This window comes from Nomascus leucogenys, chromosome 13 (assembly GCF_006542625.1).
Source record: "Nomascus leucogenys isolate Asia chromosome 13, Asia_NLE_v1, whole genome shotgun sequence".
Classification (NCBI taxonomy): domain Eukaryota; kingdom Metazoa; phylum Chordata; class Mammalia; order Primates; family Hylobatidae; genus Nomascus; species Nomascus leucogenys.
Window position 1 is genome coordinate 36,650,563 of NC_044393.1, and position 16,493 is coordinate 36,667,055.

The 16,493-nt window shown below is 39.5% G+C and overlaps 1 protein-coding gene across 2 annotated transcripts in view; it reads right to left on the bottom strand.

Annotated features, from left to right (window-relative positions):
- The window catches only part of RNF24 (ring finger protein 24), a 97,993-nt gene that overhangs the window by 23,482 nt on the left and 58,018 nt on the right, over nt 1–16,493 (bottom strand). For both annotated transcript variants that reach the window (XM_004090139.3, XM_030826340.1), the window contains exon 3: nt 2,905–2,947. In XM_004090139.3, coding sequence (XP_004090187.1) covers nt 2,905–2,947 — 43 coding nt within the window. The remainder of the gene's footprint in view (nt 1–2,904; nt 2,948–16,493) is intronic.

The window sequence follows — 16,493 nt, forward strand, 5'->3', positions numbered from 1 at the left end:
CCAGAAGCTACTATAAGGCCTCATAGGGATATACTAAATTTCCTATCCAGTATATTTAAAGATCAAATTTACTGTATGTCTTGTGACTTGTCTAGTTTTATCAGTCAATTTCACTTAAATGACTGCAAAGGCCAATTTTACTTTCTAGTTAGCCTACATACAAATATCTTGTAAGCTGTCAAGATTATAATAGGTGGCCAGGCACGGTAGCTCATGCCTGTAATCCCAGCACTTTGGGAGGCCGAGGCAGGTGGATTGCTTGAGCCCAGGAGTTTAAGACCAGCCTAGGCAACATGGCAAAACCCTGTCTCTACAAAAAATACAAAAATTAGCCAGGTGTGGTGGTGCATGCCTGTAATCCCTGCTACTTGGGAGGATCACCTGAGCCCAGGAGGCAGAGGTTGCAGTGAGCTGAGATTGCACCACTGCACTCCAGCCTGCGTGACGGAAGTGAGACCCTGTCTCAAAACAAAACAAAACAGATTATGATAGGAGCCTGGGCAACATGGCGAGACCCCATCTCTACAAAAAGTACAAAAATTAGCCAGGGGTGGTGGTGTGCGCCTGTAGCCCCAGCTACGCATGCCACCACACTCAGCTAAGGTGAGAGGATCACCTGAGCCCAGGGAGGTCAAGGCTGCAGTGAGCTGTGACCATGCCACTGCACTCCAGTCTGGGTGACAGAGACCCCATCAAAACAAACAAAAAAAGATTATGATAGGACTGAGACGAAAAGATTCATTCATTTAGAAAACTAAAATACTCAACTCTGATTTTGGATCCCACATGAGATCTATAAGAGTGTGGGGTTGGGCCGGGCGCGGTGGCTCACGCCTGTAATCCCAGCACTTTGGGAGGCCGACGCGGGCGGATCACGAGGTCAGGAGATCGAGACCATCCTGGCTAACACGGTGAAACCCCGTCTCTACTAAAAATACAAAAATTAGCCGGGCGTGGTGGTGGGCGCCTGTAGTCCCAACTACTCCGGAGGCTGAGGCAGGAGAATGGCGTGAACCCGGGAGGTGGAGCTTGCAGTGAGCCGAGATCGTGCCACTGCACTCCAGCCTGGGTGACAGCGAGACTCCGTCTCAAAAAAAACAAAACAAAACAAAACAAAACAAAAGAGCGTGGGGTTACCTAAGGACATCAGTATGTCCATCTAGGGAATGTGCCAGTGAGCTCAGATTTCAAAGATATGTGGACGAAAGATTAACAGAAAGATAAGCAGTCCTGGCTGGGCACGGTGGCTCACACCTGTAATCCTGGCACTTTGGGAGGCCGAGGCGGGCGGATCAAGAGGTCAAGAGATCAAGACCATCCTGGCCAACATGGTGAAATCCTGTCTCTATGAAAAATACAAAAATTAGCTGGGTGTTGTGGCAGATGCCTGTTGTCCCAGCTACTTGGGAGGCTGAGGCAGGAGATCACTTGAACCCGGGAGGCAGAGGTTGCACTGAGCCAAGATCTTGCCATTGCACTCCAGCCTGGCGACAGAGTGAGAATCCGTCTCAAAAACAAACAAAAACAAGATATGCAGTTCTGAAGTATTACAGTTCCATAACATCAGTGTCAGCAAGGTTAAAGACTCAAATAAGCTGAAGCTCCCCTGTACGCAAGAAGAAAGCTAAGGGTAACAAAAATTAAGAATTTCATGCCTAGAGCCAAAGGAAAATCTAGGTCCCCTGTTTGGTGTTAGTGGTAAAATATTAATGGAAGAAAAAAATAATTTTACTTGGCCTTCGAGAAAAGATAAAAAAGATAAGTGTATTTTTTTTTTTTTTTTGAGACGGAGCCCCGCTCTGTCGCCCAGGCTGGAGTGCAGTGGCGCAATCTCGGCTCACTGCAAGCTCCGCCTCCCGGGTTCACGCCATTTTCCTGCCTCAGCCTCTCCGAGTAGCTGGGACTACAGGCGCCCGCCCCCACGCCCGGCTAACTTTTTTTGTATTTTTAGTAGAGACGGGGTTTCACCGTGGTGTCGATCTCCTGACCTCATGATCCGCCCGCCTCGGCCTCCCAAAGTGCTGGGATTACAAGCGTGAGCCACCGCGCCCGGCCAAGATAAGTGTATTAACTTAAAGACAAAATCAGTGAAGGACTAGGTATTAACAGCTATGATCCAAGTTTGCAGACTTCTAGTGGATAATATGAGCTAACATTTAAAGTGCAAAAGGGAGTAGATGAGATCACTGTAACACAGCTGGTCGCTCACCTCCGAGGAACTGCTATGTCTTCTAATAAAGAAGGAAGGAAAAATTTCACTTAATGGTATCTCAGAACTCCATTAAGTTGACAGTAACTTTAAGAATTACAAGCTATAGCATTTCTCTTTAGCAAACTGTTGGCTCAAGTTTCCTGTTAAATTATATTATATCATCTGAACTTTCTACAGCTTCAAGTAATGCTTACAAAAGAAGAGAAGAGCCGGGCACGGTGGCTCACGCCTGTAATCCCAGCACTTTGGGAGGCCGAGGCAGGCGGATCACCTGAGGTCCAGAGTTTGAGACCAGCCTGACCAGCATGGAGAAACCCCGTCTCTACTAAAAATACAAAATTAGCCGGGCGTGGTGGCGCATGCCTGTAATCCCAGCTACTTGGGAGGCTGAGGCAGGAGAATAGCTTGAACCCGGAAGGCGGAGGTTGCTGTAAGCCGAGATCATGCCATTGCACTCCAGCCTGGGCAACAAGAGCGAAACTCCATCTCAAAAAAAAAAAAAAAAAAAAAAAAAAAGAAGAGAAGAATACTTAAGAAAAATGAAGTTGATATATTATACTGCAAATTGGCAGTGAGATGCTAAAATGAACACAAGTAAATTCAGTCCCAGTTTAAAGTATGAGTGGAAATCAGAGTTCTCAGTTTTTTTGGGGAAAAAAAAAATCAAAGCCAATCTGAATTAAATTTCTCACCTGTTTGTAGGCATAAAATTCTTTGTGTGCTTGATGTCTTAGCCTAAAAGACAGAAATCAGTAATGCAATATTGAGATTTCCAACACAGTAACTTGAAGAAAAATAAAAAGTTGCTGATTTTGGTATTAATTTATATCATTTATGGCTCAAATAATATAAATTAGAATCTTTATCCTGAAATACACCCAAATGACGTATCTTTTAACATGTTACGTGAAAAGTGTCCAGGGAACCAAGAAAGTTACCCAAACGTAAGATGACTCAATTCTTTTTATACTGACAGTCTACTTATTTCAATAATATTTATATTTTTTCTTAATTAGAAAAAATTTAAGTATAACATACATCCAATTAAGTATAAAAACCTTAAGTATACAGCTCAGAATCTTAAAAAATGTACATACCAGGATAACTATTGCTCATATCAAGATATAGTACATTTTCAGCACACCTGAGCCCTCTAAAATGACCCTTCCTAATCAATATCCATGCCCCAGAGGTAGCACTATCCTGATTTCTAACACTGTAGATTAATTATGCCTGTTTTTGAACTTCATGTAAATGAAGTTTGGTATATACTCTTTTGTGTTTGGTTTCTTTCAGTCTACAATGCCTTGTGAGATTCTTCCATATTGTTGTAGTAATTGTCTTTCTGACTGATATACAGTATTCCATTGTATGAATATAATACCATTTATCCATTTTACTGCTGATGAATATTTAATTACTTCCTGTTTGAGGCTATTATTAATAAAGCTGATACACAAATTCTACATGTCTTTTAGTGGACATATATACTCATTTCTGTTAAGTATATACTCGGGAATAGAACTGCTGGTTCAAAGTACTCACACCGAGGCTGGGCACCGTGGCTCACACCTGTAATCCTAGCACTTTGGGAGGCCGAGGCAGGCGGATGGCCTGAGGTCAAGAGTTTGAGACCAGCCTGGTCAACATGGAGAAACCCCGAATCTACTAAAAATACAACGTGGTGGCGCATGCCTGTAATCCCAGCTACTTGGGAGGCTGAGGCAGGAGAATCGCTTGAACCCAGGAGGCGGAGGTTGCAGTGAGCCAAGATCATGCCACTGCACTCCAGCCTGGGTGACATAGTGAGACTTTGTCTCAAAAAAAATCAAAGTACTCACCCCGGCCGGGCACAGTGGCTCATGCCTGTAATCCCAGCACTTTGGGAGGCTGAGGCAGGAGGATCGCTTGAGCCCAGGAGTTCGAGACCAGCCTGGGCAACATGGTGAAACCTCATCTGTACAAAAAATACAATTAGCTGGGCATGGTGGCGTGTGGCCTGTGGTCCCAGCTACTCGGGAGGCTGAGGTGGGAGGACTGCTTGAGCCTGGGAGGTGAAGGCTGCAGTGAGCTGGGATTGTGCCACCGCACTCCAGCCTGGGTGACAGAGTGAGATCCTGTCTCAAAAAAAAAAAAAAAAAAAAAGTACTCATAACAATTTTACTCCTATGGGTAGTTCATGAGAGTTCTAGGTGTTCACATCTTTGTAGGTTAAGTTTGAAAAATTTTTAAATTTAAATGAAGTCTAATTTATCAACTTTTCCCAATTAAGTTAGTTCTTTTTGTGTCCCACTAAAGAAATTTTTGCCTATCCCAAGACTATGAAGATATTCTCCTGAGTATGTTGTGAAAACAATTTGTTGTTTTACCTAACAAATGTAGGTCTATGATCCATTTGAAATTGGTCTTTATGTATGCTGTGAGGTAGGGGTCCAGATGCTTTTTATCCTCATATAGACTTTCATTTGCCTCACTATCATTTATTGAAAAGATTCTCCCCTTTCCCCACTGCACTGGAGTGGCACATCTGTTGTAAATCAGGTGTATTGAATATGTGGGTCTATTTCTAGAGCTGCTATTATTCTGCTCCATTTGCCTATCCTTGTATAGTGACTGGGATGAATGTGTCCCCCTCAGCTCCCAATTCATGTCAAACTGGAACCTCAGAATATAACCTTATTTGAAAATAGGGTCTTTTCAGATTATTAGTTAGTTAAGATGAGGTCATATTGGATTAAGGTGAGCCCTAAATTCAATTTGACTGCTATCCTTATAAGAAGAGGAGAGGATATGCAGAGACAGATGGAAAAGAAGGCCATGTGAACACAGAGAGAGAGACTGAAGTGAGGCAGCTACAAGCCAAGGAATGCCAAGGCTTTCTGGTACTCACTGGAAGCTAGGACGAGGCAAGAAAGACTCTCTCCTAGAGCCTTCAGAGGAAGCATGGCTCTGCCAGCACTTTAAGTTTGAAATTTTCTAGCCTTCACAATTGTGAGAAATTACATTTCTCTTGTTTTAAGTTGCCCAATTTGTGGCACTTTGTTACAGCAACACTAAGCAACCAATGTACCTTGTATCAATATCATGCTATTTTAAAAACTTTTATTTTGAAATAATTTTAGACAGAGAAGTTGCAAAAAATAGAATTCACATATACCTTTCTACCAGCTTTCACATTTATATAACCATAGTTGTATATACTATGTCCACATTTTATACCACCATAGTACAATTATCAAAACCATTAAATTAACATTGATATATTAGTATTGATATAACATTGATATATTATTAACTAAACTACGGACCTTATTTGAATTTTACCAGTTCTTTCTCTCATGTCCTTTTGCTGTTCTGTGATCCAGGATCCCATCTTGCATCTAGTTATGTCTCCTTAGCCACCTTTAATTTTTTGTTTGTTTGTTTTTTGGAGACAGAGTCTCGTTCTGTCGCCCAGGCTGGAGTGCAGTGGCACGATCTCAGCTCACTGCAAGCTCTGCCTCCCGGGTTCACATCATTCTCCTCCCTCAGCCTCCCGAGTAGCTGGGACTACAGGCGCCCGCCAACACGCCCGGCTAATTTTTTTTGTATTTTTAGTAGAGACGGGGTTTCACTGTGTTAGCCAGGATGGTCTCAATCTCCTGATCTCGTGATCCGCCCGCCTTGGCCTCCCAAAGTGCCGGGATTACAGGCGTGAGCCACCGTGCCAGGCCAGCCACCTCTAATTTGTTGAGAGTTCCTTGGTCTTTCCTTGTCTTTCAAGATTTTGACATATTAAGTATGATCATTTTTTCTTGGTGGAATTTGAAGATTTCAATTTAAGATTGGTTAAGATAGTGTCCACTGGGTTTCTCCACTGTAATTTATCTTGAGGGAGATATGCTGAAATTATACATATACTCTATTTTTTTCTCAAGCTTTTGCCGACCGATTTTAGCATCCACCTTGCTTGCAATAATTACTGCAGTGTTTGCCTAAACTCTAACGGTGGTTTTGTAGTTCTCTAATTCCTTGCACATTTATTAACTGGAAATCTTTTATAAAGAAGAGATGTGCTTCCTCATTTATTTGTGCAATTATTTATTTCTATCAGTCTAGACTCATGGATATTGGTTTTAATCTATGGGAAGAGATGTGCTTCTTCATTTATTTGTGTAATTGTTTATTTCTATCAGTCTAGACTCATGGATATTCGTTTTAATTTATGAGTTACAGTTCAATATGATCACTATTTTTTGTTGCTCAAATTGATTGGCCTTGAGTCCTTCAGGCTGACTCTTGTGTTCTTTCAACAAGCCCCCATCCTTTCCCATGCATTTCCTTATTTACTGGCACCAAAAGATGTTTGTTTCAGCCTCATTTTATATGTTCTGTGTTCCAGCCCTGGGGTTAGGAACCCTAATTCCTTTTACTGGAGAAAAATATTTAGAACTTGAGATCTGGATGCTTAGTGAACAGCAATTTCTCTTAATACTGTTGCTTTAAAACAGGTTTTGGGGTCTGGTAGCAAAAGCCCTCAAGTTTTATTCTTTTTAATGACTGGCTTGGTTATTCTTGGTTCTCTGCATTTCCATATAGATTTCAATTTCCACCAGAAAAAAAAAAACCTTCTTGGGGTTTTGAGTAGGAATGTACAAAATTCACAGACGAACTGAGGAAGAACTGACATCTTTGCAAGACTGAGTGTCTAACCTATGAACATTATTTCTTTCTTTACAGCTTTAATTTTTCTCTTACACGTTTCTCCTAGACATTTGGTAATTTTTGATGCTACTGTAAATAGTGTTGAAAAAATCTTTATTTTCCAATTATTTCTTGTTACCTATATGGAAAAAAGTAATTTTTGTATATTGATCCTGTATCTGGTGAATTGCTAATTCTAAATAGTTTCTCTATAAAACCTTTTGGATTTTTTAATGTAAAAAATTATGTTGTCTGCATATAATCGGAATTTAAACACTGCCTTTATAAACTTTATTTACTTCTTTTCTAAATACACTTTTCTTTTATTCTTTTTTCCCGTTTTTTTTTTTTGCACTGACTAGCTAGGCCCTCTAGTATGATGCTAAATAAAAGTGATAGTGAATGTCCCTATCAATACATCACTATAAAGTATGATGTTTTCTTTATTTTTTTGTAGATACTCTTTCAAATTTTAGAAAGTTCTCTTGTAGTACTAGTTTAAAAAAATCATGAATAGGTATTAAATTTTATCAATGCTTTATGATATTATACTATTAACGTGCTATATTGTATTGATTGATTTTCAAATGTTAAAATAACTCTCATTCTTGGAACAAGCCTCATTTGGTTGTAATATTCTACCTTTTTTGTAGATCCCTGAATTTGATTTACAATATGATGAAAAAGATCGGTCTATAATTTCCTTTCTCATAATATCCTTGTCAGGCTTTGAAATCAAAATTATGCTGGCCTCAGGAAATGAGCTGAGAAGTATTTGTTCCACTTTTATTCTCTGGAAGCGTCACATTGGAGTGGTATGTTTTTCCTTAAATATTTGGATGAGTTACTTGGCTTAAAATATCATTGTGGGAATGTTTTAAAAATACATTCAATTTCTTTTTTTTTTTTTTTTTTTTTTGAGACGGAGTCTCGCTCTGTCACCCAGCGTGGGATGCAGTTGTGCGATCTCGGCTCACTGCAAGCTCCACCTCCTGGGTTCACCCCATTCTCCTACCTCAGCCTCCCGAGTTAGCTGGGACTACAGGCGCCCGCCACCACGCCTGGCTAATTTTTTTTGTAGTTTTAGTACAGACGAGGTTTCACCATATTAGCCAGGATGGTCTCGATCTCCTGACATCGTGATCTGCCTGCCTCAACCTCCCGAAGTGCTGGGATTACAGCATAAGCCACCGTGCCTGGCCCAAAACACATTCTCCTTTTTTTTTTTTTTTGAGACGGAGTCTTGCTCTGTCGCCAGGCTGGAGTGCAGTGGCGCAATCTCAGCTCACGGCCACCTCCGCCTCCCAGGTTCAAGTGAGTCCCCTGCCTCAGCCTCCCAAGTAGCTGGGATTACAGACACATGCCACCACGCCCGACTAATTTCTGTATTTTAGTAGAGATGGGGTTTCACCATGTTGGCCAAGATGGTCTCAATCTCCTGACCTCGTGATGTCTCTATTACTTATTAGATATATAATTATTCATATTTTCAATTTCTTGTAGCAGTTTTTTTTTTTTTTTTTTGAGACAGAGTCTCGCTCTGTCGCCCAGGCTGGAGTACAGTGGTACAATCTCGGCTCACTGCAACCTCCGCCTCCCAGGTTCAGGTGATTCTCTTGTTTCAGCCTCCTGAATAGCTGAGAATACAGGTGTGTGCCACCACGTCCAGCTAATTTTTATATTTTTAGTAGAGATGGGGTTTCACCATGTTGGCCAGGCTGGTCTCGAACTCCTGACCTCAGGTGATCCCCTGCCTCGGACTCCCAAAGTGCTGGGATTACAGGAGTGAGTCACCATGCCCGGCCCCAGTTTTTTCTTTTTAAAAATTTTATTCTTTTATTTTTATTCACCATTACAACTAACCACCTTAAAGTATACAATTCAGTGGTAAGTAGTGTACTCACAATGTTGTGCATCTACCAGCTATCTCTAGTTTCAAAACTTTTCATCATTCCAACAAAACACCTGGTACCCCATTCAGTGATCACTCCCCATTACCCCTTGCTTCTGTCCCCTGCAACCTCTAATCTGCTTTTTGTCTCTACAGATTTGCCTACTATGGATATATCATATAAAAGGAACAATGCAATATATGGCCTTTTGTGTATGGCTTTTCACCTAGCATGTTTTTGAGGTTCATCCTGGTTGTAGTATGTATCAGTACTTCACTTCTTTTTATGGCTGAATAATATTCCATTGTAGGTACATACAATTATCCATTCATCTGTTGATGGACATTTGGGTTGTTTATACCTTTTGGCTATTATGAAACATTTCTGTACACGTTTCCGTGTGAACATATATTTTCATTTGTCTTGGGTATATACCTAGGAATGAAAATCTGGGTCACATGGTTTAATATTTTGAAGAACTGGCTAGGTGCGGTGGCTCATGCCTGTAATCCCAGCACTTTGGTAGGCTGAGGCAGGTGGATCACGAGGTCAGGAGTTCAAGTCTGGCCAACATAGTGAAACTCCGTCTCTACTAAAAATACAAAAAATTAGCTGGGTGTGGTGGCAGGCGCCTGTAATCCCAATTACTTGGGAGGCTGAGGCAGGAGAATTGCGTGAACCCGGGAGGCAGACGTTGCAGTGAGCCGAGATCGCGCCATTGCACTCTAGCCCGGGTGACAGTGCAAGACTCTGTCTCAAAAAAAAAAATTTTTTTTGAAGATCCACCAAATCCTTTTTCACAGCAGCTGCATCATTTTGCATTTCTACCAGCAATATATGCAAGTTCTTATTTCTCCACATCCTCATTAACACTTGTTATTTTTCTGTTTTTGATTACAGCATCCTAGTAGGTGTGAAGTGGTATCTCATTGTGTTTTTAATTTGGAATTCGTTAATGACCAATAATGTCAAACATCTTTTTATGTGCTTCTTGGCCATTTGTGTATCTTCTTTGGAGAATTATTTAAGTCTTTTGCCCATTTTTAAATTGGGTTGTCTTTTTGCTGTTAAATTTTAAGAGCTTTTAATATATTCTGGGTATTAAACCCTTATCAGATAGGATTTGTAAGTATTTTTCTCCCATTCTGCAGGTTGCCTTATCACTTTCTTGATGTCCTTTGATGTATAAATGTTTTGCATGTTAATATTCAGCTTCCCAGTACCATTGGTTGAAGAAACAATTCTTTCCCCATTGAATGATCTTGGCACCCTTGTTTGCATATCAATTTGTCATAGATGTTTGGATTTATTTCTGGACTCTCAATTCTAGTTTATTGGTTTATATGTCTATCTTTATACTAGTACCACAATTTTTTGATTACAGTAGCTTTCTAAAGTTTTGAAATCAGGAAGTGTGAATCCTTCTATTTGTTTTTCTTTTTCAAAACTGCTTTGGCTATTTGGGGCCCCAGTTCCAAATGAATTTGAGGATTGCTTTTCCTATTTCTGTAAAAAAAGGCCATTGGAATTTTGATAGGGATTGCACTGAATCTGTAGATTGCCTTGGAGAATATTGACACTGTAACTATATAAAGACTATCTAAATCCATGAACATGGGGTGCCTTTACATTTATTTAGGTCTTCTTTAATTTCTTTCAGCAATGTTTTGTAGTTTTCAGGGTATAAGTCTTTCACTTCCCTGGTTAACTTTATTCCTTAAAATTTTATTCATTTGGATGCTATTGTAAATGAGATTGTTTCCTTTATTTCCTTTTCAGATTGTTCATTGTTGATGTACAGAAACACAACTGATTTTTGTGTGTTGATCTTGGACTCTGAAAGTTTGCTGAATTTATTAGTTCCAGTAATTTTTTGTGTGTGTGTGTGTATCCTATGGGATTTTCTCTATATAGGATCATATCATTTGCAAATGGAGATAGTTACTTCTTTCTAATTAGATGCCTTCCACTTCTTTTTCTTGCCTAATTGTTCTGGCTAGAACTTCCAGTACAATGCTGAACAGCAGTGGTAAAGTGGGCATTCTTATTGTGTTCTGATCTTAGGGGAAAGCTTTCCATCTATTACCAGAAAGTACAATGTTAAGTTGTGTTTTTTTTTTTTTTTTAAATAAATGCCCTTTCTTGTGTCAGTTTTGATGCACCTTTTTGTTAGAAATCTACGTAATTAACCCAAAATTTCAAGTTTATTGCCATAAATACATAATATTCTTTGTGATCTTTTAATGTTTATAGGATTTGTAATAATGTCCCTTTTTCATTAGTGATATTAGTAATGTATATTTTAGTAAATTACGTTTTATAATTTATATTTTCTTTTCTCTTTTTCCTGATTACTTTTTCTAGAGATTTATCAATTTTATTAATATTTCCAAAGAACCAGCTTTGGTCTCAATAATTTTTACTATTATACATTTATTTTCTATTTCATTGATATCGTGCTTAGCTTTTTTACTTTCTTCCTTTTACTTTTTCATGGGTTTAACTGGCCTTTTCTTTTAGCTCCATGAAAACGTAGCTCATTGGTTTTAGTCTTTCTTGCCTAATATATGAATTCAAAACTACAGCTTTCTCATAAGTTTATTAATTATGTAGTTCAAATAATCTATATCCTTATGGGGTTTTTGCTTGTTTTACATTTTATTTCTTTACGTGAAAAAATACCATTTTCACATAAAGAAACTATTTTCACGTAAAGAAATAAAATGGACCGGGCATGGTGGCTTATGCCTGTAATCCCAGCATTTTGGGAGTCTGAGGTGGGAGGATCACTCAAGCCCAGGAGTTCAAAACCAGGCTAAGGAACATAGTGGGACTCTGTCTCTACAAAAAATTGAAAAATTAGCTGGGCATCAGCCGGGCTCAGTGGTTCATGCTTGTAAACCCAGTACTTTGGGAGGCTGAGGCGGGTGGATCATTTGAGGTCAGGAGTTCCAGATCAGCCTGGCCAACATGGTGAAACCCTGTCTCTAGTAAAAATACAAAAATTAGCCAGGCATGGTGGTACACGCCTGTAATCCCAGCTACTCGGGAGGCTGAGGCAGGAGAATTGCTTGAACCCGGGAGGCGGAGGTTGCAGTGAGCTGAGATCGTGCCACTGTACTCCAGCCTGGGTGACAGAGCAAGACTCTGTCTCAAAAAAAGAAAAAGAAAAAATTAGCCAGTCATGATGGCGTGTGCCTATAGTCTCAGCTACTTGAGAGGCTGAGGTAGGACTGCTTAAGCCTGGGAGGTTGAGGCTGCAGTAAGCTATGATCATGCCATTGCTCTCCAGCCTGGGTGACAGGGTGAGACCCTGTCTCAAAAAAAAAATAAAATAAAATAAAAAATAATAAAAATAAAAAATAAATAAAATGAATTCCATTAGAAGTCATTAAAATGAGGCTTTATTTGTTAATGCATTTTGCTTATTTGAATATTTTAATTAGATCTACATGTTTTCCCAAAACTGAACTTGTTACTTCCAGCTACAGCATGGATCAATTTGTGCTCACCTTTTTCTTCCATCTGTGGCTCAAAATTCATCCCTTCTAGAAAGTTCTCCCTTAAATTAACTTCATTCTATGAAGTTAATTTGATTCCTCCATTACTCTAACTCCCATTAATTATCTAATATTTTACATTGCACTATTTTATTTTGCACTGCTAAATAGATATCTAAAAAGTATTTAAGAAGGCATGATTAACAATGCTGAATAGTGCTAGAGAAATGATAAAACCATGTAGCTTATGGCCACTGCAAATCTGTGGTCTCCAGTCTCAGCCTGATTCTCCACATTGCTCTCTAATCCTTCTATCTATTCATGCTCAGTATCCTAAGCTTTCATGCAGTGGTGCTTTCAAACCCTTGCCACTCTCTTTAAGTGTTAACCTATCACTTCCTCCCCTATAATTTTCAACTGTCAATTTTTTACTACACAAATAAAGGGGGCTGTGATGTATGCAAGCTTTCTCACTCCCAGCTCCACATGGCTACGAGTGTTTTGTTTTCTACAGCTACCCTCATCTCTGTCTTAGGAAAAGGTATTCTCCTGCTTAGGAATAATATTGCTATCTCTCTTATGTGTGTCTCTTTTCACCTCTATGATTTATTCTTTCTCATAAATCTTCCACAATTGGCTCATTCTCCTTAATATATGTATAAACATACCAAAATCTCTATCTTACAAAAAAACCCAGCGCTAAAATACTTCCTTGATTCTACAGCAACTCCTCCCCTCAACCTAATCTTTTCTCAGCCAAGGTTCTTCAAAGACAGAGTTATATTCCTTGTATCCACCTTCACCTACTAGCCAGGTTTTGCCCCATTATACCCTCTACCATCCCTTACCCTATGCTACTGAAGTTTTTCTACCAAAGATTAAGGATGCAAACCTTATTGTCAAATGTAATGTGAACTTTTCAGTTCTTATCCTCTTTGTGAGCAGCTGACATAATTGACTCAATCCATTGAAACACTACTTGTAGGGCATCTTTCTCACAATATTTTGTGCCCCTGTGTTTGTTTGTTTTTTTTGAGATAGTCTGCTCTGTTGCCCAGGCTGCAATGCAGTGGCACAATCTCAGCTCAATGCAACCTCCACCTTCTGCGTTCAAGCGATTCTCCTGTCTCAGCCTCCTGAGTAGCTGCCACCACGCCTGGCTAATTTTTATATTTTTAATAGAGTCGGGATTTCACCACGTTGGCCAGGCTGGTCTCAAACTCCTGACCTCAGGTGATCCATCCAGCTCGGTCTCCCAAAGTGCTGGGGTTATAGGCGTAAGCCACCATGCCTAGCCTCGATTTTCCTCTTATCTCCTGCTATCCCTTCTCAGTCTCTTTTAAGGGCTCTTCTTAAATATCAATGTTTCCTTAGGATTCTGCCCTGGGCCCATTTTATTTTACTATACACATTCTCTCTAGGCAACACTCCTGGCTTCAGCTTCTACCTATTAATTACAGATCAGACTTCTCACAAGCTTTAGAGCTATATATCCAATTAAGTATTAAACACCTTGACAGTTACACAGGAAACTCAGACCCCCATCTCTGAAATGGAATCTATCATCTTTTCATTTAAAATGTTTCTATCTCTCAGAAAGGACTGCTATCTACCCAGCTGCCTAAGCCAGAGGTCCAAGAAAGATTCTAAACCCCTTCTGTCCTTAATGTCCAGTCATTAATTTCTGTTTATATTCACCTCCCAAGTATTTCTTACAACCACAACATCTTTTCTAGATCTACTATCATTATCTTGGTTCAAGACCTCATAATAACTGTAGCCCCAAAATTTCCCTGTATTCTTCAAAATTTATTTTTGATTATTATTAAAACATAATACACAATAATTGTACTATTTATGGGGTACATGTAATATTTTGATACAAGCATACAATGTATAATGATCAAATCAGGGTAACTGGGGTATGCATCACCCCTCTATTTTTTGTTTTTAATTTTATCCAAGTTACATATGTTGTCATATGTGGCTCTACAGGGTTAATAACAAAAAATCAGCAGTCCTCTGCCCTCTTCCGAAGAGATAACCCATTTTTCCCCCTTTAGCTCACTATTTTGATCCTGACTTCCATGTTTCTAAATAACTTGCCTGTGTTGGTACTTCTTGATTTTTTAGTCTTAGGCATATCTAATGACTTCCTACTAGGGAACTGTTCATTCATTCACCCAACGAATACTTATCGAGTGCTTAATATTGTGCCAGGCACGATTCTGAGTGTTTGAGATATAACAAACAGAACAAATAACCATCAGGGAAAAAACATGAACAAACATAAATTAGAATATTATATAATTCATTATAAAACAGGATCTTTCTTAGCAGGTAAGATGTCCTTCTTTTGTGCTCCAGTAGTGCCCTGTTCACAGCCCTATCATAGTCAGCACATTCTATACTACAATCCTGTGTAAGATTGTGGTTGGTAGTGACTGTCTTGTTTAGACCTAAGTTAGATTCTTCCTATGGTTCTGATGAGTCCAGTGGTGGTGACTGGAGGGAGCTCTCTGCAGAACAGAAGAACCTCCTGGGAAGGTGCTGGAGAGCTTAGGTTATCATAAAAAATGAGCTAGGGTAATTCTGGAGGAGCTGACTCCACAGATCTCTAGATTAACTGCAAAGACTTGTTAAATCCCAATTTACCATTTGAAGTGTTAAAGGTAACAAATTAGGATCATCATAAAGGAAAGCTCCTTACCTCATGATTAAATTTTAAAAATTGGCCAGGCGCGGTGGCTCATGCCTGTAATCCAGCACTCTGGGAGGCTGAGGCTGGTGGATCACAAGGTCAAGAGAACTAGAACATCCTGGCTAACATGGTGAAACCCCATCTCTGCTAAAAATACAAAGTTTAGCTGGGCATGGTGGCGTGTGCCTGTAGTCCCAGCTACTCGAGAGGCTGAGGCAAGAGAATGGTGTGAACCTGGGAAGTGGAGCTTGCAGTGAGCCGAGATCGCGCCACTGCACACCAGCCTGGTGACAGAGCAAGACTCTATCTCAAAAACAAAACAAAAAACAATTGTACCAATGACTAGTAAATGAAGTTTAGAAATGTTTGAACATTTCTGATTAAACATGATAATTCAATTTTAGTGTAACAGATCCTAATTTCTTTGCTTTGTTAGCTTATTTTTTAATTTTTTAATTTTTATTTTTTTGAGACAGGGTAGAGTGTGGCGCGATCTTGGCTCACTGCAACCTCTGCCTCCAGGGTTCAAGTGATTCTCATGCCTCAGCCTCCCAATTAGCTGGGACTACAGGCATGCGCCACCACACCCAACTAATTTTTGTATTTTTAGTAGAGATGGGGTTTCACTTGTTGGCCAGGCTGGTCTTGAACTCCTGACCTCAAGTGATCCGCCTGCCTTGGCCTCCCAAAGTGCTGAGATTACAGGTATGAGCCACTGCACCCGGCCTGTTAGGCTGATTATAAAAAAGGATAAGGCTGGGTGTGGTGGCTCATGCCTATAATTTCAGCATTTTGGGAGGCAGAGCTGGGAGGACTGCTTGAGCCCAAGAGTTCGAGACCAGTCTGGAAAACATAGTGAGACTTCGTTTCTACAAAAAATACAAAAATTAGCTGGGTGTGGTGGTGCATGTCTAGAGTCCCAGCTACTCAGGAGGCTGAGATGGGAGGATCACTTGTGCTAGGAGGTTGAGGCTTCAGTGAGCCTCATGTCACTACACTCCAGCCTGGGCGACACAGTGAGACACTATCTTGAAAAAAAAAAAGATACAAAAGGATAAAATTAAGTACATATCATTATTTTTTCATTATCACTTTACTTATTTGCTTGATTATTAAAAGGAATATAATGAGGTAAAAGGGTGTTTCATAACTTACTTTTCAAAAAATTTACCCAGAATCACAAATTGGTACATTAGTGGGTTTTCGTTTAAAGTTAAAGGCTTACTTAATAGCTTACTTAATTCTTTGACATAGTAATGAAAACTATATTATGAGCTATATATTTTAGAATTAAATATTTTACAATATGATAACCCTCCCTTAATAACATTTTCTTTTTTTTTACATTTTGTTATATTTTTATATTTTTTGCCTCTTTAAAAAATAATTTGGTTTTGAATATTAAATTTACATATTTCTGAGTTAAATCAACATTCGTAGAGGAATTATCAAAAAAAACTAGTAAGTCTGAAAAAAAAAACCATATTTTTATATTCTGAGGTCCT